Here is a 25,564-nt window from a genome sequence, read left to right on the forward strand (position 1 = left end):
AATTTGAAGCATACATTGTGCATGCAGATATAATAGTTTAAGGGTAACCATTCAGTACTCTAAATACATTATAAGCTGTTCATATGCTCCATTGTCATAAATTAATTAAATAATATTATAATATATGTTACACGTGTAATGGTATAATTTATGATAGATGAGCATATGAATAGTTTAATGTATTTAGAGTACTGAATGGTTACCCTTAAATTATCATATCTTCATGCAAAATGTATGCTTCAAATTAAAAACAATAAATTTGGTACAATAATGCTGTGTAGATAAATGTATTTATTATTACAGCCAATTCTTGATCGTTAATGACGAGTTAATGAAAGAATTGTATTCAGTCCTTAAAAGGCTGTTTTGCTTTTGGTACATCAAGTGAGCGCTGTAGCGCAAGCGGTAAGGTTGCCGTTTGTCATGCTGTGGGGGCTCGGGTTCGAGTCTTGGTGAAGTTTAAAATATTTTCATTTTTTTTTTCATTACAAGGAACTTTTTTTTTAATAACCATTAACTTATTGGACTCAATAAAAAATAAAAAAAAGTGCATTTGTTAACAGATTAATATAAAAACATTGAGTTTATTTTACCTCAACTCATTTGTTATAATAAAACGCATTTTTTGTATTTATTACCAAATCTAATTAATTAATGGCTACATTTGACCATTTTATAAAATTTAAAAATCAATTTAGGAAAAGCATTTTTATTTTATTCATTCACTTATACCATAAGTACTTCAGCTGTCAGATAGATCAAAGCTGTCACTACTCCGTATTTCTTTATTACACTTTATTTTTCAGTAAACTAACATTTGTCTTCGTTCACGCCGTTCACGGTGACAGGCTGTGAATATAATATATATAATTTTTGATATATTACGTTCTGCATTTAAGATGGCGACTGACGTATTTCCGCTGGCAGTATACTTTGTGCAGTCTGCAATTCAAGATGGCGGACTTGGCAACGCTGCACGGCATGAGCAATCTCCCGTTTCATCTCTGCTATAGCGCTCAGGAAGATGGTAACTGAGAGCGCTGATTGGTCAATATCATGTAGTGCCAACTTGAAATGGTCCGTTACCAATAGATGAATACGAAAAATGAGACCCATCCGCCATTTTGGAGTGGAGAAGTGTTTACATGCTAGTTGTAGCAGAAAGAGGTGTGAAATGGAAAAATGTGAAATAGTGAGGTTACTAAAGTAAAAATGGAAAATAATGAATGGAAAGTAAGAATATTCGAACTGTCCATTCATTATTTTCCATTTTTACTTTAGTAACCTCACTATTTCACATTTTTCCATTTCACACCTCTTTCTGCTACAACTAGCATGTAAACACTTCTCCACTCCAAAATGGCGGATGGGTCTCATTTTTCGTATTCATCTATTGGTAACGGACCATTTCAAGTTGGCACTACATGATATTGACCAATCAGCGCTCTCAGTTACTATCGTCCTGAGCGCTATAGTCAACTAACACGAATCTCCTATATGCCGCCGTTAGAGATACACCCTGTATGACTTGTAGTATACAGGGTGTAACGAAACGACCGCCTTTTCTCGTAACTGGAGGTTCGAGCTGACAAACTGAGTGCACGTGTAAAATTTTGCTCAAATCGTTCAAGGGGTTTAAAAGTTATTTACATTTTAAAATCACCCTTTTTCAGTCCTTTTCGAATGACCTTGACTGCACAATGGAAAGTGGAGAAAGTGAAAAAACAATTGATGAACACCCCAATAGAATGTAAAAATTATCGATCGCGCGCGATAATACTTTTGCTATTTATTCCATTAATCTGGCTATCAGATCAATTTTAAAAATAGCAAAATCCTTTTCATTACATTTCTAATTCAATTCAGTACAGTTATCATTGACTGAATTTATGGAAAGAGCGAGAAGACGCAATGAAAAGGAAAGTATCAGAAACTAATATATCGCGCGAACGCACTGATAATTTAATAGGAAACGCACGAGGGCATTCTCTTTCTACTAACGAAGCTAAAGAGAATGATTCAAAATCAATACATTGATGGTAGAGAAAACTAAACTTACCCATTTAATGTTCTCCAAGTTCTTTTACATCGAAGTTTTCGAAAAAGCTTCAAACTGGCTCTTCGATGATTTCCAGAAAGCACATTATCACTGTTTTTGCAGTTAAGCACTCGTGAATTTAAACAAATTAGGTATTAACCTACGTTTCTTCAAAACACTGGTTAATTTGACACTTTTGAACTGTTTGAAGTAGGCTGATTAAGAGTAGTCGAAACGAATTACTTATTATTTTTCCTCTCTGTGTGTCTCTCTCTCTCTCTCTCTTTCTCTTCAGCATACTTCAAACAGTTCAAAAGTGTGAAATTAACCGGTGTTTTGAAGAAACGTAGGTTAATAACTAATTTGCTTAAATTCGCGAGTTTTTAAATGCAAAATCAGTAATAGAGTGCTTTCTGGAAATCATCGAGGAGCCAGTTTAAAGCTTTCTTAAAAACTTTGATGTAAAAGAACTTGGAGAGCATTAAATGGGTAAGTTTAGTTTTCTCTATCATCAACGTATTGATTTTGAATCATTCTCTTTAGCTTCGTTAGTAGAAAGAGAATGCCTTCATGTGTTTCCTATTAAAATTATCAGTGCGTTCGCGCGACATCTTAGTTTCTGATACTTTCCTTTTCATTGCGTCTTCTCGCTCTTTCCATAAATTCAGTCAATGATAATTGTACTGAATTGAATTGGAACTGTAATGGAAAGGATTTTGCTATTTTTAAAAGTAATCTGATAGTCAGATTAATGGAATAAATAGCAAAAGTATTATCGCGCGCGATCGATAACTTTTACATTCTATTGGGGTTCTCATCAATTGTTTTTTCACTTTCTTCACTTTCCATTGTGCAATCAAAGTCGTTCGAAAAGGACCGAAAAAGGGTGATTTTTAAATGTAAATAACTTTTAAAACTCTTGAACGATTCGAACGAAATTTTACACGTGCACTCAGTTTGTCACCCCGAACCTCCAGTTACGAGAAAAGGCGGTCGTTTCGTTACACCCTGTATATGTATGTACCTGTTCACAGAGCAAACCCAGCATGCTCACAATACTGACCCTGTCTATACACTACCTCCGAGGTAAAGGCATGAAATGCGTTCCAATGTGACTTCAATTCTACGAATAGTGACGTCACAACAGCGTGTACTTGCGTTGTAAACTAGCTCCATGAACAGCGGTCAACGCTAAACAATGCTAACAGTGCGCTCCATGAACGCACCAATTGTATTACCGACTTCGTTATCTCACAGATATTGTGCATCAGTATGAGTGTACTCTGGCAGCACCAAACCTACGTTACTGCTACGTCACTTTACACGAATGACACGTAAAAATGTATTGGTTTAGCGACTGTCGCTCTTCTTCTAAAGCCGAAGTCTCCCGAATAGTCCCGAAGTCCAAATCACACCTATGCTGACCAGGCATAGTTGTTGTGTCCCCTTTCCTTCAAATTCTCGATAGTGGCGATAGTGCTGCTGACTAACGGCTACCTTCATTTTCGTTGCTGAGGGCGGGACTCCATTCTGGCATGGGCCGTTGTAATTTGGAAAATTCAGGGCTGGAAACCTTATAATTTGAAGACAAAAAAGCAGTAATCATTCTAAGTAGATGGTAATTCCATGCGAAAATGATAAATTGTTATTTAATTTATTTAGTTTGACTTCAGAGTGTCTTCATTTCAAGCTCCCGAACATAAAAAATGCTTTTTTGTTTTCAAATTCTGAGGTTTCCAGCCCTGAATTTTTCCAAATTACAACGGCCTCTAGGGCCGGTGTAACGGAGCAATTCAGGCAAGCCTCATGTACAACATAGCGAGTAAAAATCTGGACATGGAAATTTGGGTTGGTAGCAGTGATTATTAGGTATAATGACGTCATTTTTCATAGAATCAGATTTTTGCCAAATGGGTACTATACCAGACTTTTGACAGGTCCATTTGTTTACATTAATATCTTTTTAACAATGTTAAATGCAAAGCATGTGTTAACAATTGGTGAAGTAATGTATTTAATAATTATCACTACGATTTGTAGCTGACAAAAAGTAATGAAATGTTATTACTGAATAAAATAAATTAAACCCTGATTTTGTGTGTTTTTAATTAAATTAAAACTGTAGATATTGTTATATGTTAACATGTAAAAAATGGAAGTTGCCGGTTTTGTATAAGAATTATATAGGGCAGTGATTTATAATTAATTTTGAAGCGATGTGATAAATGAAAAAAAGTTTAATTTGTTGAAAGTGAATTTTATTAAACTCTTAAAGGTGTTATGTAATTTAAAATTATCTTTTAATTAATATAAATATTTATAATTCTATAGAGCGATAATTACATAAAGGTATCGTTTCCTGGTTTCATGAAGATTTATTGGTGTAAAAGGACCACAATGGTATTACGTCAGTCAAAAGAACTGGTCAAAAACTAGGAATAGAAAAAGTACAGCCTTGTAGTCTTATTAGATATAAAAATTTTATATTGAAACCAATAATGAATATTATACTATTTATGTGTTCAATTAGAAACCAAAGGGGCCATCAATAAGCTCGTTGCATCCTTAAACTGTCCATATTCATGCTTTTGGTAAAATTGTCACAATATTTAACTGGAATTAAATGAGTTTAATAAATCCGTACAAAATATACTACACTTGCGTAATTTTTGGTCTTAGCTAAGTACAATATTCACCAGCCTAAAAATGTGAGTCTTTTAATAGCCAGCATACGGGATCTCCTAAATTTTTGAGTAAATCAGAACGTTCCAACTTGCTATTATCAGCTTAACGTCTTAGGAATTGATCAGCAATATGACTAATAAATCCAGTATTTTGCACTTTCTATGTCCACGTAAGAGCATTTCCAAAACGTCCTCGTTTAATACACTTTACACCTTGGATCCTGCAAATATTAGTAATTAATACAAATTTTTTAAATATCTAATTATTATCAGCATCAAAAAGCAAATTAAATTACTTTCCAGCATATTTGGTGTGATTCATGTTATTACCTTTGACAATCCTATTATTTTAGATACTATAGATTCACGTCCCATTGGTATTGGTAGTGATTGCAAAAAAATTTCTAATCATACTTTGCCTTGCTTTTCACAATGCATCAGGTAAGTAGTATCACGCTGCCGTAATGAGTGATGGCTTATTAACGTAGTGCCGTACTCTACAGAGTTTTTCTCTAACAGCGGAACATAGGATTGTGTTATTTAACTATAGCAATGAAGCACTTACTATACATTATTATAATTAATAGAAGCGTACGTAGATAGTTACAATTTAATGGTTATTTTAGTTTAATTGCTTTTATTATTCATTATAAATGTCATTTTACTCAATTAATCTTGGTTACTACGTTTAATATTTAAATTAAATGGAAAACAGTAATTTGACTATAGTAAAATTTACTATAGTCAAATAACACGAAATCTCCTATGTTCCGCTGTTAGAGAAAAACCCTGTATTAGAAGGGATTTGTAAAGTTATTTGCTAACGTTAATTCAATTTTTATCCTGAATATTAAGCTTACCACAATTATAAAGTAAGACTACCAAATCAGCTGCAAATCACTCATTCTCATATTCATATTCTGTAACTATTCTATCACCTGAGGAAAATTGCTTTCCATCAATGCAAGGGTAATGATATCTGCTATCCTGGATGCCTTCCATTTATCTGCTACTTTATTGGCATGATTAGATCAAATTTACGAAGATTGTAACAGGGTACAGAGTAAGTAAGGTTAGCAGCCAAAAGTTCAAATTTCTGATTTAAAAGAACTCATGGATATTCACAATAATTCACATACATAACCAAATGCACTGCAACGTTGCCAGCTCCTCAATTTTAGACATTCAGACGATTTAATCAATAATCTGTAATACCGGCTTTTGACCAACGTGAAGTTAGTGTTTTTTGGCGAAAATATCATTTGGTCATTTTATCATTTGGTAATCTACTTTACCACCCAACTTGAGGCAAAAAACATTCACAATATAATAGTTGATGTGATATATATTATTTATTACGAGCATTGTGAGTTTTTGGTGGAATGCGTCCAAGGAAAAGCAAAGGTTTATTAAAGTTATTCGTCGGATAAATTTTATATTAGTACTGTTGAACCTCTAGCGACATCTATCTCGGTCGTTGTTAAGTTATAACGATATTATTAGTTTTCCTTTCAATAAAAAACTAGAAATATCAATTCTCAGCTAAATGATTCGGTTTAGTACAATTTATATTAACTTCAATTGTTCGTAACTCCGTCGCTTAACTAAGATTGAACTGAGAGTTTTCTTAAAAAGGGGAAAGGTACGTTTATTCGGTAGGATTCGGTAGGTTACCGACAGTACCGATATTACAAGCGACAATCATCGCTGACTCTAAGTTACAGAATCGCAATTAGCGATTTCTGTCGGTAACTGGACTTAACGATACCGAAAGCTGTCGCTAACCCCGGGATTCATAAACAAAACTTAAGCTCAAGTTCAAGCTTAAGACGGGTAAAATCTATAGTCTACGTAACACATCTTATAGGTTTCAAGGTGAGATTGAACTCAAGTTCTGTTTATGAATCCCGGCCTAAGAGTTACAGAATCCCATTACAGGTAACAGGCAGAGTTACCAAGTGTAGTACTTTCGGTACTACCGTTGTATGTACTACGGTAGTATTGGCAACTCTGATACTGTATGTACATACGACACGACTACTATAAATACTCAAATTTGTACTTCATAAGAATTAATATATTACGTACTGTATAAAATATTTTAATTTATATACATGTTACATATTAGTTGCGTTCCTTTCAATCAAAAACTCAGTTAAATCTTAGTTGAGTGACTCAATTATGTACAGTTGAAGTCACATAAACTATTCTAAAGCGAGTGGCTCAACTGAGATTCAACTGAGTTTTTGGTTGAAAGGAAAGCGCTAATTGTGTAAATGATATATTTTAACGTATATTAAAATATCAATTATATTACAAGTGCAGAAATTTGCTCTTTCCTAAATTGATTAAAATGAGAGATCTATGGTAAGTTTATATATGTATGCGTTTTTCTAACGGGGGCATATACAGGGTCTTTTCCTAACAGCGGAGCATAGGAGATTCGTGTTAGTTGACTATAGCACTCGGAATGATCGAATCTGAGAGCGCTGATTGGTCAATATTGCGTAGTACCAACATATAATAGGCCGTTACCAATAGTAGGATACAAAAAATGAGATTCATCCGCCATATTGGTGTGGAGAATGTTTACATGCTAATCCTAGCAGAAAGAGGTGTAAAATGAAGAAATGTCAAATGGTAAGGTTACTAAAGTAAAAATTGAAAATAATGAATGGAAAGTTCGAATATTTTTACTTTCCATTCATTATTTTCCATTTTTACTTTAGTAACCTCACTATTTGACATTTTTCTATTTCACACCTCTTTTTGCTACAACTAGCATGTAAACACTTCTCCACTCCAAAATGGCGGATAGGTCTCTTTTTTCTGATTCATCTATTGGTAACGTACCATTTCATGTTGGCACTACATGATATTGACCAATCAGCACTCTCAGAAACCATCATCCTGAGAGCGCTATAGTCAACTAACACGAATGCCGCCGTTAGAGAAACACCCTGACCACCCTGTATACATATATTTATGTATATATATTTGATAATTGCCGTAGTAAAGGTCAAATTTAAATCAATAAAGGATTGTATAACTATCTCTTATTTATATAAATATCTCTAATTTGATCGGTAAGCCATTCGATGGCTGGTTGCAAACCTTCTCCAGTCATTGCATTCGTAGCTCGTATATGCCATGGTTTATTCTGTATACGCTCCAAACCTAATCCGGCAACTAATTTTACCGTCGTTAAGGAGTCTGGCAAATCCATTTTATTAGCCAAGAACAAAATAGGTAATTTGCGTCCTGTGAAATGTAACATATTTAATCTTTAGAAAGAGATATTATTTCTAATTAATTAAAAGAAAATATTAAAGCGTATAACGGAGGTCTTAAAATATAATGGATCGATATATGGAACACCTGCTATATCAGGATGTTGAAGCAGCATATCTAATTCTTCTTTTACGACAACTAATCTAAGCTTATCGCTGCTATCAATTATAAAAATAATTCCATGACAATCCTTATAATAATGTTCCCAGAGTGGTCTATGACGGTCATTGCCGGACATGTCGAAAGCTGTGAAGCTAACATTTTTATCTGAAAAAATGAAATTATTAAATTACATTTAAATTTCACAAAATACAAATAAATGAAAACAACAATCGCAGTATTGATGGCCCAATCGATTTTTGTTAATTGTCGTGTGACTCTACATATATTACAATTGCGCTCTGCGTCTGCGCCGTATGCGTTAGTAAGTAGTTGTACCAGCGAAGCTTTTCTCGCGTAAATTTCAGATCAGACCCAAATTAGACGGCGGCTTGGAAATGGCCGTAATGGCGGGATATTGTATTCTTTAAATTAGTATTTATGTAAGTTGTAAGGTTAATTCTTTAAGGTTTTTTTCGAATGCATTTCTATTATGAGTGATAATGCATCAAGTGATTCGTCAAGGGAAGCGGGTAAGTGCACAAATGATTAAAGTGAATAATTTATTTCCCTCGTTCTCGATCAGCTGTAATGTTCTTTTTCTTGTAAACAGAAGAAACACAGTTGTTAAATGATGTAAGGTTACTGAAGTCCTTAATCATTAAAGCAGAAGATGCTTTATATTCAAAAAATTGCTCCACTGTGTTTGAAAATGTTCAAACCTCCCTGTCCTAATCTACTTTTTCTGTTTCACAATCAAGAATTTTAAATAAAGCCACAGAAATCCAAGTGGAGCTATTTCATTATACTGGCTTAAGCTGCAAAAAGTTTACAGATTCAGATATTGTTTTCGAATTTAATTGCAATAATGAAACCTTTGTAATAGAGATAATAAAAACTAAAGAAACGTGGAAGATTGACAAATGGGTTATGCCACCATCAATTGACATGAAACAATTGATTTCTCAATATGCACTTAATGAATTTACTAGTTTACCTACATTTATAAAACATTTAAAATTTCATATTGAATGTTATAAGGAGCATAGTACCAACTTCAAAAAACTACAAGTAAGCACTTTCTATTAATTTTGTGTTTGCGAAAGGATTATATAATTATTGTTGTTTCAGAACTTTACTGAAAATTTATCCAATTTCAAGTGCAGAACAAATATTGGTCTTACACAAATTACATTGGAATTTTTTCAAGTTTATAGCATGGAGGAGGATTTAAACATTGATATCAATGTACATCTAATATATAAATCTAAAGGGTCAATACCAAAAGAAATTCAAATAGAATCAGTGCTTTCTAAGAAATTAAGTGATACAACTGAAAAAAAAACTAAAATCTATAATGAAGATATTACTAATGCAGAACTTGGCTAAAGCATTTCGCAGATATTTCATGATCAGGAATTACTTGTTTGGCCTGTAGAGGAAAATAAAAATATTACAACAGTATCGAACAGCTCCAAAGAAGATTCTAATGTGAATCTACAAACTAGGTTAAAACATAAATTAACTAGAAGGAAAAAGCAGAAACAAGGGAAAAGATTAAAACATTTAGAGAAAATTAGCAACTATGATCAAGAGTCATCAACATTATCTAGTACAAGATCTTTAAACAAAAACAGGCCTAAAGCATAAAAAAGAATGCTTACAGACAATCAAATGATAAGGCAGTTAACAATAGTTTAAGTAAGATTTCAGTTAGTCCTATATTAAACGTATCTCAATTTAAGCAAACAAAATTAAGTTTTACTAACAATTGAAAATCTAGTGCAAAATCTGTGAAATTTAAGAATATGAATAATATAATTGTAACTAGTACACCATCATATTTGACAAGTAAACTTAGAAATTAATTGTAAACAATTATAAAGAATAAGTACAACATTTTTTCACAAATAATTCCTCAACAATCATCAACAATTGTCTATAAATTTGTATTCAATGCTGGTGCGGTAAAATGATAAAGACAACGTTTAGTTAACTTAAGAAGGTGATTTATTTCTATAGTATCAACTTACATGCAAATTTTTCGACATTAAGCCCGACAGTCGGCACTATGTCTATGCATCGGTCATCCTCATGTTTGAAATTATTAATGACCGTCGACTTACCACTATTATTAAGTCCCACAACTAATACGTTTACTTCTTTTTTCCTAAGACCTATAAGATTTGCTAACCGATCAAATAGACCCATTTTTTCCTAATTTTCATAAAAGATTAGTTTTAATTTGTTTGATCAAAAGCCTTGAGTCGGTATACTTCTAAGTTGTACCTGCTAACATGAACATTGGAAATCTATAAAATAGACCAACTGCTCCCCGCGTCGGCGTTGCTAGATTGTTACTGCCAAGCAGCGTTGCCAAGTCCGCCATCTTGAATAGTATGTACTACGCTCTATAGTAAGTGAATTTTGATATAAGGAATGCAGACTGCACAAAGTATACTGCCAGCGGAAATACGTCAGTTGCCATCTTAAATGCAGAACGTAATATATCAAAAATTATATATATTATATTCACAGCCTGTCACCGTGAACGGCGTGAACGAAGACAAATGTTAGTTTACTGAAAAATAAAGTGTAATAAAGAAATAAGGAGTAGTGACAGCTTTGATCTATCTGACAGCTGAAGTACTTATGGTATAAGTGAATGAATAAAATAAAAATGCTTTTCCTAAATTGATTTTTAAATTTTGTAAAATGGTCAAATGTAGCCATTAGTTAATTAGATTTGGTAATAAATACAAAAAATGCGTTTTATTATAACAAATGAGTTGAGGTAAAATAAACTCAATGTTTTTATATTAATCTGTTAAAAAATGCACTTTTTTTTATTTTTTATTGAGTCCAATAAGTTAATGGTTATTAAAAAAACAGTTCCTTGTAATGAAAAAAAAAAATGAAAAAATTGTAAACTTCACCAAGACTCGAATACGAGCCCACCGCATGATAAACGGCAACCTTACCGCCTGCGCTACAGCGCTCACTTGATGTACCAAGAGCAAAACAGGCTTTTTAAAGACTAACTACAATTCTTTTATTAATTCGTCATAAATGATCAAGAATTAGCTGTAATAAGAAATACATTTATCTACATAGCATTATTGTACTAAATTTATTGTTTTTAATTTGAAGCATACATTTTGCATGAAGATATGATAATTTAAGTGTAACCATTCAGTACTCTATATACAAAACTATTCATATGCTCAACTATCATAAATTAATTAAGTAATATTATAATATTTGTTATATGTAGTCGAATAACTATGATAAACGAGCATATGAATAGTTTTGTATTTAGAGTATTGCATGAACACCCTTAAAGTATCGTATCTTCATGTAAAATGTATGCTTCAAATTAAAAACATAATAAATTTAGTGCAATAATGCTGTGGAGATAAATGTATTTATTATTGCAGCTAATTCTTGATCGTTTATGACGAGTTAGTGAAAGAATTGTAGTCAGTCTTTAAAAGGCTGTTTTGCTCTTAGTACATCAAGTGAGCGCTGTAGCGCAGGCGGTAAGGTTGCCGTTTGTCATGCGGTGGGCTCGTGTTCGAGTCTTGGTGAAGTTTAAAATTTTTTCATTTTTTTTTTCATTACAAGGAATTTTTTTTTAATAACCATTAATTTATTGGACTCAATAATAAATAAAAAAATGCATTTGTTAACAGATTAATATAAAAACATTGAGTTTATTTTACCTCAACTCATTTGTTATAATAAAACGCATTTTCTGTATTTATTACCAAATCTAATTAATTAATGGCTACATTTGACCATTTTATCAATATTAAAAATCAATTTAGGAAAAGCATTTTTATTTGCTTTGAGTTTTTAGGTAAACGCAGCACCACTTCACTCGGATGACACGTAAAAATGTCACGGTTAGCGGTAGTCGCTCTTCTTCTGACGCCAATGTTGCCTGAAGTCCAAATCACACCTATGCTCTCCAGGCATAGTTGTGTTTGTACCGCTTCCCTTTAAATTTTCTACACTGCTGCTGGCTAGCGCTTATCTTCATTTTTGTTGCTAAAAGCTTGATTCTGGCATCACTGCCGTGTGGAACTATTAGTTTGCTAATAAAAGCAGAGGCTTAATTTTAAGAGATTGCAACATATAGTAATTAATATAGATACAATTGTAAAAAGAAAACAAAAATTTTATTTTACATATATTAACTTTAAATAAAATCCCACAAAGTACTGTAAAATATCTAACATGTTATATTATATATCTAATCTGTCAGCTTCTTTATTTTAATATTCATCTCAATTATCACAGTTTGATCCTCAGCGATGACACAGTAACCACATTATGGTGAATCTATTCTTTTTTTTTAATGTTCGATCCACATAGCTTCATCCTCAGCAGTGATACAGTAAACACACGTACATTACTATAATTTAATCTGAAACAAAATCCCACAAAGTACCACAAAATATTTATATCTTACATTTTATATTATAAAATTTATTGTTATACTTATCTAAAATGTTCAGTCCTTTATATACTTTTAAAAATTATTTTTATGTACATTTTACAAATTTCGTCACTTTATTTATTCACTTATACCATCAGTATATCAGCTGTCAGTAAGATTAAAACTGTCACTTTATTTCTTTATATTACTTTATAACTTGCGGTATGTATATTGTATGTACGATACAATAATACTAACATTTGTCTTGGCTCACGGACCATGCATTATGTATTTTGAAATTAATAATTAGAAATATCTATGCGACTATAGCGTAGTACCCAAAATAGTACTACGCTATAGGATATGTCACTTTTGGGTACTACGGTCAGAGATGAAACGGGAGATTGCTCATGCGAGGTCCCGAGGCAATCCCTACCGGTAGGCGGCGCTGGTGTTGGCAAACGCGTGTCTCAGGTCCATCTAACCCCTAACGCCATCTATCGGAAGAGACCACGAAGCACGAGCGTTAAGCTTAGAATAGGGTAAAACATATATGCATTGTTGCCAGAAAGCGGAATAAAGAGAGAGCGGAGATATTTTCTCGGACCTCTCTGTCTTTCTCGCTGTTAGCTTCTAGCAGAAGAGTCGAGGCAAAATCTTTCCGTTTCGCTTTGCCGAAAATCTACCAATAATCGATGTCATTTATATTTGCAGGCCAATGCCTTTATACATGATTTTTTCAGCATATTTATTTATCAGCATTGACTTATTTAAATCAATAATAAATTAAGGAAATGCGTATTTGATATATAATAATTATTTTAACTATAATTTCATCGTTATATTTCGCTTATTTCCGTAAAATCTGCATTTCTTTAGTTTATTATTGATTATTGTAAGTCAATGGCAATTAAAAAAAATTTAATCTTAAAAAAAAAAAAAAAGTATCGATCAGGAATCGAACCCGGACCCACGAATCGCCACGCGATTACCTTACCGCCTAGACCACGAGGCTTCTTCAGAGCACCGTAAACAGATAGTCTTTTTAAGGGCTTGAAATCTTCTATTGAAACATATAAATAAACGAAGAACCGACATCTTTATTCATTATTATTCTATGATAATGGTACACAAATTAAAGAATAATTATATAATGTAGATTTTCAAAAGCTTTTCCAATAACCAAGAACGGAAACTGCGAGCGTTGATTATTTATCTTCGTTCTTGGCTATTGGAAAAGCTTTTGAAAACTATTCAAAATATAATTATTCCTTAATTTGTGTACCATTATGACAGAATAATAATGAATAAAGCTGTCGGTTGCTCGTTTATTTATATGGTTTAAAAGAAGATTTCAAGCCCTTAAAAAGGCTATCTGTTTATGGTGCACTGAAGAAGCCTCGTGGTCTAGGCGGTAAGGTAATCGCGTGGCGATTTGTGGGTCCGGGTTCGATTCCTGAACGGTACTTTTCTTTTTTTTTTAAGATTAAATTTTTTTTAATGGCCATTGACTTACAATAATCAATAATAAACTAAAGAAATTCAGATTTTACGGAAATAAGCGAAATATAACGATGAAATTATAGTTAAAATAATTATTATATATCAAATACGCATTTCCTTAATTTATTATTGATTTAAATAAGTCAATGCTGATAAATAAATATGCTGAAAAAATCATGTATAAAGGCATTGGCCTGCAAATATAAATGACATCGAATATTGGTAGATTTTCGGCAAAGCGAAACGGAAAGATTTTGCCTCGACTCTTCTGCTAGAAGCTAACAGCGAGAAAGACAGAGAGGTCCGAGAAAATATCTCCGCTCTCTCTTTATTCTGCTTTCTGGCAACAATGCATATATGTTTTACCCTATTCTAAGCTTAACGCTCGTGCTTCGTGGTCTCTTCCGATAGATGGCGTTAGGGGTTAGATGGACCTGAGACACGCGTTTGCCAACACCAGCGCCGCCTACCGGTAGGGATTGCCTCGGGACCTCGCATCAGCGTTGCCAAGTCCGCCATTTTGAATTACACTACGCTGCATAGTAAGTGACCAGAACAAAATATACTACTCTACGTGGTATAGCAAGTGTCTAGACTACAAACTGTAGTTTCAACTGGAAGTATACCTAAGATGCGTTCGAGAATGAATGACTAAATATGATTGGTCAATTTGGAAGGACGTTGACCAATCATGAAAAGTCACTTGCAAATTAAAAGATTTCGATTACCGTACCTGCAAAACTGATGATTTGTGCCGAAAATCGTATGCCAATTAACTGAGTACACATAAAATCATATTATTAATTACTTAGGATGAAGAGTAATGTCTTTTATGGAAGTTTCAATCGAGAAAAATTTATCTTTGTTAAGACTTTGATAAGCTGAAATTCCATTTTAACAGGATCGGTCTTTGGCGTCTTGGCTAGCTTCGTTGGCTGTATTAGCTGCTATTTTCGTCATTAATATGATGATGCATATAACAGAAACTCAATAAAATAATAATATGATGTATATTTTTTCAAAGTTTAGGAAGTAACATAAGCTCTCATTTAAAAATTATTCAACCGATCTTGATTAAATTTTCAACAGTGCTTCATAATATTAATAATTTTTGTATGAAATCTAGCTATTTGTTTTTATATATTTATAAATAAAATATTATTTTTATGCAATGAAAATGAGATGAAGAAAAACATTGTAAGAATAAACATTATTTATTTAAAAGCATATAACTTTTTTACAAATTTAAAGAATTTTCAAATATCGAAGATTCAAATAAAAACTATAGATTAAGTTACAAATTTATATATTCTTTTTAAATTTAAGATAATAATTGAAATATCAGTAAATTACGCAATTTTGAGAAACGGGCGTTATATCAGCATAAAGTATTCTGAATCTTCATCGGAAACACCTTCATTTTCATTATCTGTATTTGATGTATTAAAATGTACATGCTTTGATTGCAATGATCTATCATATCTGCGGATGGTTCAAATAATTTACAAGTACCACTATTCTTAACACATTCCCACGCAGTCAAATTATTTTTTAATGTAGTTGTCTTCATTTTGTTCCTGTTTTTCGTTTTCGTTAAATTAACTTTACTAAAAAGTCGTTCGCACTCAGCGTTTGAATGAGGTAAGCAAAGCAAGTTTAAAACAAATTGAGATAAATTCGTGTACTTTTGTAGGTCCATAATATCATCATAATTTAATAATTTAACCCAAAAAACATCTATTAACTTTTCATTTGTAATGTCGAGTGGTAGCTGTGCGAAAGGTAGTAGACGCCATTCATCATCTACTGATTGCCTGGTGAAACAGGAAGAATCTAAATTACGAGGAAACATTTCAAAAATAGAAGTTAATGTTGGTACCGTTACATGAAATTGGGGATCAATAGATTTGTGAGGAATAAAACATTCCAAATCTCTCAAACGTAAATCATTAAAATCAAAACGTTTTTATAACTCTTTGCTTGCTTCTTTTAAAAAATTAAACGTATTCAGACGAAAATTCTGTACATGTTCCGCTTGTTGTATTATCTCGGGTTTCTGCAATTCGGTATTTACCTTTAAACCTAAATAAATTTCATTTATTGGTAGAAAATGAAGCTCGTTATCAGGATCTATGTCCTTCACATTCGTGCTGAGAACATAGCTATTGTCCATATAACAAATTAGAATATCTTTAAATAATGCTGCTGCTTGATTGTAAAGTAATGGAATAATAACTTTTTCAGACTGAAATAATCAATTAAATTTTGTAAATTTTGGTAATACCCATTTTAAGAACAAATAATAACATTTCACGAATGGATGAGTTATGGATGAGTAAATTATCTCTGCTGCTGGTAAATGCTGTTCTTCCCACAACTGTGTGAAATACATTTGAAGAGGCTCCCATTGCTCTAAAATTCGATCTACAACTGCTTTTAATGAAAGCCATCGCGTTTGAGCACTATATAACATTTTATGCACTTCAGCATCCAACAAAATGTGAAATTCCTTAAATTGGTGTTGCCGCTTACTACTAAGTTTAAAAAAATTATAAATATTGCGCCCTAAATCTTCACATTCACGTGGTAATGTTTTACAAGCATAATTCGCACATCAATGTGCAGTATGACATATGCACTTCAAAATAGTAATATTAGGACAATCATTTCTAAATCTAGACGCTACTGAATTATGTGAACCCATCATACTATTGCATCCATCTCAACCAAATCCGGTTATATTTTCTAAAGGAATGTTGCAAACAGTGAATGAATTAATAATATTGTTATATAAATTTTCTGCTGTTTCATTGCTATCTTCATCTCTATAAATTTCAATTAAATCCCATAAGGCGCAACGAATACGTTGTATTTCTGCATCGAAAAATCTAACAATAATGCAAATTACTTTAACATTGGAGACGTCTGTACTTTCGTCTGTCATTATACTGAATTTGCGTTTTTGTAAAGTAATACATAATTTATTATTATACGAAGATGCTATTACACCTGTCATCGCGGTTAATTTTGTTCTTCCCAAACGTAACATTTTGCAAACATCTACATCCTGAAAACAATGTTTTAATAGAGGTATTAGATGATCTACTATACGATACGCTATGTTATGTTCTGCAAAGAATCCTGTCAAAATTAATTCAATTCTTGTTACTTTTTTTTGAATTTCTAAAGCAGTTTCCACGGTGTCCAAACTATTTGTGCTACTTGTACGCCTCATCAAAGCCAAATGTTTCTTACTTCGAGTGTGTTTTCGTAATGTATGATAGTGCGCCGAAATGGAAGATTCGCACATAGAGCATAATGCTTTCTTGTTGGAAGCGTGAGGCTGAAGCCAATCTTTCAAAGCAGGATCCGTTTCCCAAATCTTTCAATACGTTTGACCCCTGCTTTCAGACAGGGCATTTACTGAAAATTCTTGCTCAGCTTCCATTATCAAAATACTTTAAAGAAATATCAACGAAATTGTTACAAATTTAAAAATTAAAGAATGTTAGTAGAAGCGACGAAGAGAGATTTTATGTAACAAACTTACCCCTATTTTACTGATATATGCTTCAAATGTATTTCACAGATGTTATTGATAATCCACTAATCGAACACTTATTTAATTCGAACAAAGGACGGTTTTACGATACTTTGCTTTACCGCTACAGCTCGTTTTAATCTGGGGATTAAACCATAAACCGTATTTCTTTGGATTACAAAGAGATTTTTATTATTGATGATTTGTATATTCGAGATACCGTCTGTGTCACTAAACGTAATTGGAATGAAGATGGTAGTTGAATGATGTAGTTTAATTTAAAGCTTATATTTTGCTTTATTTATCACTTTTACTATTTTTAGAAATGTTTTCACACAATTACACTAAACTTCACCAAAGAAATCAGTAAATGAAGAAATTAATTTAAAATAATTATCGATTTTCGCTGATATGCTTAGAGCAAAAACTTAAAAAACAAGATCAAAGACGAAACAGACAAAAAGACATTGCCTAATGGCTAACGAGGGCTTTTAATGAATTATCCCTCCTTGAGAAGAAAATGAAGGGGTCCATCGTCCACCCTGTGGACCAATCAGATCTTCAGTTTAGCGAATGTTGTTCCTTTGCTGAGGAAATTTTTGGTACACCGAGTAGGGAAGGCTAAGGATATTTTTTCTGGACGGGAAGTACTTCTTTTACGTCACAGGAAGATTTTTCCCAAAAACAAAGTTGGCGATAGCAGGATGTTTGCATCGCAGGATGGGTTTTCGTAGATAGTCATAAAAAAAGAGAAACTCCCGGGTGGCTTATTTGCACCGCAGATGGATTTCCTCGTATGTAAAAAAAGATGTCTGAAAAGGGTAAATTGCATAGATAGTTCTTGGTTTATTGCTCTATAAGCGATAATTCAGGTAGAGAAGGTATAGGGATGCTCTCTTTGCACCCAGGATAGGAATGTTTACTCCAATGTATATTCTATTTAAAATCTATGTTTTAATATAGTTATATCAATAAGTTAAGTTCAATGTCTACCTGATATTCAAATATCATTGCTTTATTTTTTATTTCGTCTAGCTCATATATGGTGATACTGGAGAGTGAGGCAGCATGTAACATTCCACACTTTTCGTTATTCCTGTATATATAGATACTTTATTTAAAGAAGTATGACAATTATTAAGGTGGAAGAGTAATTTACAAATTGTTTGTTAACAATTTTTTATTGTAAAAAGATTCTTTAACATGTGAAGAATATATTCCCAAAGTTTCAAGTGAAAAAAAATAATTTAAGAATCTTTACAAATCTATCGAAGCTATACTCTCAAAACGCATATATGAGATGAAATAAGAAAACGAGTTCGCAGTTTTGTCTTATGCCTTGTTTGGCCTAATAAGCTTTATACATAATTTGCTATTTGAATATTATTCAATACATATATGTACATGTACGGCAAACAGATTAAACTTTGATAAGGATGAAATTCATAAAAGTGTTAGTAAACAGAACTTTTAAGTCCAAAAACTTTAAACGCGTTTTTCTCAAAACGTTTAATTTTTCGCGTCGTGAAATGCAAATAAAAAATTATTTGTCTAATTTACTGGAAATTTTGCAAATACATTTTTTAACTTATTGGCCTCAGCAATAAGCAAAGTATATCTCAAACTTCATTAAAAAAACCATTATAAATAAATTTTTTCTCCTTTTGTTTATAAAAAAAACGACATTTCTGTTCAAAACAACCTCAAATTTTAATTTTTAGGCTTTTTTTTTGTTAAATTTCACTATATTGTTATGGGTTTAAACTGCGATAAGCAAATTCAATCACATTGGTACAACTAAATTTATTCTGTCCTCGTAGAGTTATTTTACAATGTTGAATAGTATAAAATAAATTGATAGGAAACAGGTAGTGACCTCTCCCTTGACCTTTTTATCTAGGTCCTTCTCGAGGTCCTTGAGCTGGGCGCTGAGGGTATTATCTGTTCGTTGAGTTTACTTAGTATAGTGTGGAATCGAGGTATCTTGTTGGTGTCCGCTGCATTTATGCTGTTTTTGGGGTCAATTGTATTAAGAGAAAATTTATGGCTTGGAATATAATTCCTTCACTTGCTTATTTTATATGTTTGTACTGTTTCCAACATAAAATCAGTAGCTGTTAACAAACAATTATTATGTAAATAAATCGTTCCGGAGCCCACTAATTCTATGCTGAACTTAGGTTTGTTTTTACAAATTACTTATAGAATTTCTTTATGCGGAGTTGTAAATATCCATAACGATGGATTATTCATTGGCATCAGCATTGGGTGAATCAGCAACGTTTAACTTTAATATTAATTAACATGCACTTTACGGCGAATCAATAAATATTTTACTCTTCTTGTAATAAAAATTCTTTAAAAAACAACGTTTTACAGGAGTATCACCCCTTAATAATAATTTACAGGAAAAAGAACTCAGTTGACATTTACATAAATTTATAATCTCCACAACGATCATTTTCACATAAATAAAGACATTTAATTTCAATAAAATTCATATAAACAAGAAAAACAACTATTTATTATACAAGAGTAATAAATTTTCATACTTTTTAAAATTCTTAAAAATTATAAAAAGGATAAACTTTTTACAACATTATTATAAGGGATCATTCATCCTCGGGATAAAATAAAAGAATAAAATTATTTATTTAATAATGACCAACACGATATTTAAAAATTTATTTAATTTTCAATTTACTAGGTAATTATATATGCATATAAATGCATTATCAGAACAATTTTCACTTCAATATTCTTTACAAAGTTCAATAATAACAAACAATTCTAGATAAACTGTCAAAATACACGAGGAAGATAGAAGTATTACGAAGTATTGTTCGTAAGACTATTACTACACTATAGAAAACTAATATACTAACAGAAATTATAGTGTCGTACTAGGTAGTGGGTCAATTGTCCTACTTTTCTCTAGTGACAAGATGGCGTCGACGGTAACACTTTCCATGAGGTGAACACAATCTATGTTGTCAAATGAATTGCAGAAAATATAGGGCTTAAAGATCAGTCATGTGTTTCCGGTGGGTACAGTGTAGCGAAAAGAATATCATGAACTGTCAAAATTCGAAGATTTTGAAGACGATAATAATATTTATAAATATTTATGGAATGTTCATTTATTCAAATTAAGAGGAGAATTATAGGAAAAACACAATTTCAGATGAGTAACTCAATTCACATAAAAATAAAATAAAAGTTTACTCTAAATAAAGAATGTTTACTTTGCCTTAATTTTACTTTTTAAAGATAAAGCGCATGGAATAATTGGTTTTTATTCACATATTATGGGTCTGACTCTTTTATTGAGATTATATAAAGAAGCACTTTAGCTTATCGTACAAGGATAAAAGGACAGGTAACCTTGTTTTCAATTATAGTCATACAGTATAAATACCTTCACTTCTAAATAATTTACAGCGGATATAGAAGATAATTGTTGTTGCTCCTGTTCCCCCCAGCAGAGCATCAGTATATACAGAGCGGCTAAGCACAAATCATTAACTGATGTACCATAGTTTGCTTAATGGGATAATCCACCAACATTTTATAGAGCCATGATCGAAGTTGAAAAATATACAAAGTTAAAACTTTAAAAAAAGAATACATATGTTGAGCAATTATTCAGATGGCTTAACATTAGTGGTATGAAAATGGATACATTCATAAATTAGCTTTTTATAAAAATGTTAACTTTAAGATATAATTTTGAGACACATTACTCTAACAATGTCAGTAGGGAAGTGCTATTCAGTGGTCTAGGGATACATTATACATATGATAACTAAATATTTTGTTGATGTAGGGTGAAATATGAGAGTTTTCATACGTATTTCAAAAGTGTTGCAGAGGTTTTCTCTCTACTATAAATTTTATTTATTTTTTATAGAATTGAGGATGGAATTGCTGTAAATATATTGTCTATCATATTTTATGGAGCAAAGCTGTACGCAGCAAACCTATGTTAAAGTTATGGTATAATTGGAGAATACAGATTCTACAACAAAGGACATAGTAGTGGAGAAACTGCATGAATTTATTCCTATTTGCTATAATCAATTAATTATTCCCTTCGCAGTACCCAGTATTTGAGTAGCGGTAAGTTATTGTAGTTAGAAAAGTATTATTCTTATTATTTCTTTTTTAATTCTCTTATTTTAGATACTATGAGCGCACAAGGTTAAAGCTGATAAGTTTGAAAATATTAAACGTGATTCACAAAAGATACCGGTATGTAATGATTCTATACAGAAATGAAACCTCCATTTTTGTCAATACTTCTTTTTTTATAGGTTTATATCTTAAATCTAGTTTGTGTAAACTATTCAATATATTGATACAGCTCATCAAGAAATAAGGTATTAAAATGAAAGGGAAGAATCAAAAAGATGTAAGGATAAGAAACAACAAAATTTATTTTATATCTTATACCTTAGAAGAGATATATATAAAAAAGAAAATAGTTAGAAATGAACACTGACAAAAGGGAGATTATAATATTTTTAAGGAAAAATGTATCTGGAGTTGAAGAGAAAAAGAGATCGACAGATTAAAGGAAAATATTAAAAAATGTAATAGGAAGAAATGAGAAGAGCAAATAAGAGATAGCTAGATACAGGGAGGGGGAGGGGGATATTATATAGAGCTTTATAGTTTACATGTTGCAACACGAAGAAGTACAAGAATGATGGAATGGAATAGAAAAGGATGGATCAGAAGGGAAGAAGGATTAGATGTAGATTGACGAAGCAACGGGTGGAATATGAAATTAAGGATACATTACTGTATTGAAAATAGAACGAAATAAATAGAATGACAAACGGTTGTAAGGTGTAGGCTACATAGTGAACGAAATATAAGAAAGTTGATGCTGTGTGCAGGGAAAGCAGGAATGAAAATTGAGAGAGCTCTTGGCAAAAATGTTGTTAGAAGGGAGGATTAGACTTAAAAATAAAAGTGAGGAAACTATTAAGAGAAGAGGAAAGAATTGATGGATAGAAAAATCATACATGTAATTAGTATAGTAGATACAATAATATAGAAAGAAACAGTTGTAGATGCAAGTATGAATGGAAAATATTGAATAAAAGATTATGTATAAGCGTAATGAAACAATTGGAAAATAAATACATCAGTAGATTGTATGTACATAAAGTATTAATTTATTTTTTTAGAAGGAGAATCTTTATAACTCTTTGCAGGAGCTAGTAGAATTTATATAAATGCAATTGAAACTTATGTTACAATGGAGTAAATCAAAGTTAAAAATAACTATATTGAATAGCCTGACGAAAAACTTCTTTACTATATTTATAAATGGAATTATTTTCATGCTAATTAAAATTTTATTTCAGATTGAATGAATCCTTGATTAAAATATCTCTAATTTTTTTCATTAAAAGTTTGTTCTGATATACTGATGTAGATAAAAACTCGTCAATTTGTCTAATTTTTGACTCATCGCTCATTGTTTGTAATCTATTTAATTTTTCCCAGCTTTCCTTTAACCATAAATCAAAATTTGTTGTACACTTCCGTCTGTTGGTGGTAGTAATAACCAAACCATTATTTAGTTGGCTTATTTGTATAACCGTTTTGATGATCAAGTCTTTTAATTTCACTGCAGATTTAAAAATATTTTAACTTTGTGTTTAATAATAGATGAAAAGATTACTTACATATAAATTTATAAAGTGTTGGCCTATGTCTCATCATCTCGTTTAAAGACTTATGATAGCGTTCTTGATTGTTGTTCGTTCGCCGTTCACATTGAAAAACGCTAAGTACATTGGCATCGACTTTTTTCATCCAGAAATCCTCAATATATCTTATTAGCTTTATAAATTGAACGATTTCTTTTAAATCATTACTGGCGTTAATGTTATTTTTTATGATTTCAAATCCAGTTTTAATGTAGGATGAAGGCAGCAGTGGTAAATTTAACAATTTCCTTAATAGAAAAATTCCCTTTATGTGAACTTTTACTGATTTCCCTTTTAAAATACTGTAGATTTTTAATTTCTTTGCGTATTTCCTAACATTCTGAAAGCAAAAATATTAGTTCCGGTTGCTTAGGTTTAACACATAAAAGTTATACTTACATACACATAATGAAAATAACATCCCATTAATGTACAGTGTGGAAAAACAGTTTTTATTGCATTTTGGAGTGCAAATTCGTAATCAGAAATTATCTTGGAAACGTTTAAATCTTTAAGAACAGAATCCTTTAAATACCTAAATAACCGAATATATTCGATTTCAGTTCTTCCGCTCATTAAAACCCATATACACGGTAGAAACTTAAATATTTAAAATTCATTAATTAATTGAATTGAATTATAAAGTTGAAAAAGGGTCGGTATTGCATACAAAAATATAACATTACTTTATTATTTATTCTACCCATAATTGTCACCAATTGAGAAATTCCAATTAATTTGGGCATTGAATAAAATGTTCCATCAATGCTATATTCATCACTTTTCACAAACATTCTTATCAATTTAACGTCATATAAAATTACTTGACAAGATGCGTCTAATTGTACAACATCAATTGCGATGTAGTGATTTTCTTTATCAATATTAAATTGTAAGGCTTGCATCCATATTTCATTCATCTGAATGAGACCTATATCACTCAGTTTCTTTGGATTAAAAGGACAAGTTTGATGTCTTTTCCGTTTTAGAGTACTTCTTAAATATTTCAAACTTAGAAATTTGGATGCTTCGATATGTCTATATTTCAATTAATTGAGGAAAAAATGAACCATTGAAAAAAAATTTGAATGTACGTAGTGTTACAATTATATTTTATAGTTTATATTGTCAGCTTACTCTTTAGATTTATAGTCATAAGCCTCTTTAAGCGAAATAGGGACAGTTTTCACGCAATGGTATAGATCCTCACGAAACGAGGCGCTTTTTAAAAACTTTCTATCTTTATCGTGATTATGATTTTTAATGGGATAAAATTGATTTCGTACTAATTTCCCGCTTCCGCGGCATTCACGCAATTTGCATTTCAGGTAACTACCAAAAGAAAAATTATATTAAATATTTGCTTTCATTATTCTTAAAAACATAAGTATATACTTACGTTACTTCATTTCCAGCTTTGTCTATTTTCTTCACGTTTTTGTAATAACAAAAACCATCGTCATATATAATTTTTGTCGTTTTATAATGGTTCATTTTGGTAAAGATGAGAAATTGCGCTGATTATTCTAATAAGTTGACACATATTATGACAATTTCCAATGCGCTTATAAACAAATGATATGTGCGAAACTTGCAATTGTCATAATATGTGTCAACTTATTAGAATAATCAGCGCAATTTCTCATCTTTACCAAAATGAACCATTATAAAACGACAAAAATTATATATGACGATGGTTTTTGTTATTACAAAAACGTGAAGAAAATAGACAAAGCTGGAAATGAAGTAACGTAAGTATATACTTATGTTTTTAAGAATAATGAAAGCAAATATTTAATATAATTTTTCTTTTGGTAGTTACCTGAAATGCAAATTGCGTGAATGCCGCGGAAGCGGGAAATTAGTACGAAATCAATTTTATCCCATTAAAAATCATAATCACGATAAAGATAGAAAGTTTTTAAAAAGCGCCTCGTTTCGTGAGGATCTATACCATTGCGTGAAAACTGTCCCTATTTCGCTTAAAGAGGCTTATGACTATAAATCTAAAGAGTAAGCTGACAATATAAACTATAAAATATAATTGTAACACTACGTACATTCAAATTTTTTTTCAATGGTTCATTTTTTCCTCAATTAATTGAAATATAGACATATCGAAGCATCCAAATTTCTAAGTTTGAAATATTTAAGAAGTACTCTAAAACGGAAAAGACATCAAACTTGTCCTTTTAATCCAAAGAAACTGAGTGATATAGGTCTCATTCAGATGAATGAAATATG

General features: G+C 31.5%; 2 protein-coding genes and 1 long non-coding RNA gene across 8 annotated transcripts; 2 read left to right on the plus strand and 1 right to left on the minus strand.

Moving 5' to 3' along the window:
* Window positions 1–4,389: 4,389 nt before the first annotated feature.
* On the minus strand, window positions 4,390–10,686 carry Arl6 (ADP ribosylation factor-like 6). 6 transcript variants are annotated; one of them, XR_010824019.1, is made up of 5 exons: window positions 10,402–10,686; window positions 10,239–10,329; window positions 8,101–8,280; window positions 4,735–7,983; window positions 4,390–4,651 (listed from the first exon to the last, which is right to left on the minus strand). XR_010824019.1 is itself a non-coding variant. In XM_066740891.1 (3 exons), exons 1-3 carry the CDS (start codon window positions 10,321–10,323, stop codon window positions 7,772–7,774), a joined length of 570 nt encoding a protein of 189 aa, XP_066596988.1. In that variant the 5' UTR covers window positions 10,324–10,678; the 3' UTR covers window positions 4,390–7,771. The 6 variants fall into 6 exon arrangements, 1 of the variants encoding a protein (XP_066596988.1); XR_010824018.1 differs by having other exon boundaries at window positions 10,146–10,329; window positions 10,402–10,681; XR_010824017.1 differs by having other exon boundaries at window positions 4,735–5,178; window positions 5,583–7,983; window positions 10,146–10,678.
* On the plus strand, window positions 8,606–10,284 carry LOC136781890 (uncharacterized). The gene is made up of 5 exons (XM_066740894.1): window positions 8,606–8,645; window positions 8,846–9,183; window positions 9,244–9,496; window positions 9,551–9,707; window positions 9,758–10,284. Exons 1-5 carry the CDS (start codon window positions 8,606–8,608, stop codon window positions 9,885–9,887), a joined length of 918 nt encoding a protein of 305 aa, XP_066596991.1. The 3' UTR covers window positions 9,888–10,284.
* A 9,860-nt stretch (window positions 10,687–20,546) lies between the features above and the next one.
* Window positions 20,547–23,086, plus strand: LOC136781737 (uncharacterized). The gene is made up of 5 exons (XR_010823973.1): window positions 20,547–20,976; window positions 21,039–21,263; window positions 21,508–21,716; window positions 21,780–21,848; window positions 21,911–23,086. It is a non-coding gene; the product is annotated as an uncharacterized lncRNA (long non-coding RNA).
* Window positions 23,087–25,564: the final 2,478 nt, after the last annotated feature.

The sequence above is a fragment of the Prorops nasuta genome, unplaced genomic scaffold (genome assembly GCF_024137725.1).
Source record: "Prorops nasuta isolate Cenicafe-Biocafe unplaced genomic scaffold, Cenicafe_Pnas_1.2 PNAS00024, whole genome shotgun sequence".
NCBI lineage: Eukaryota > Metazoa > Arthropoda > Insecta > Hymenoptera > Bethylidae > Prorops > Prorops nasuta.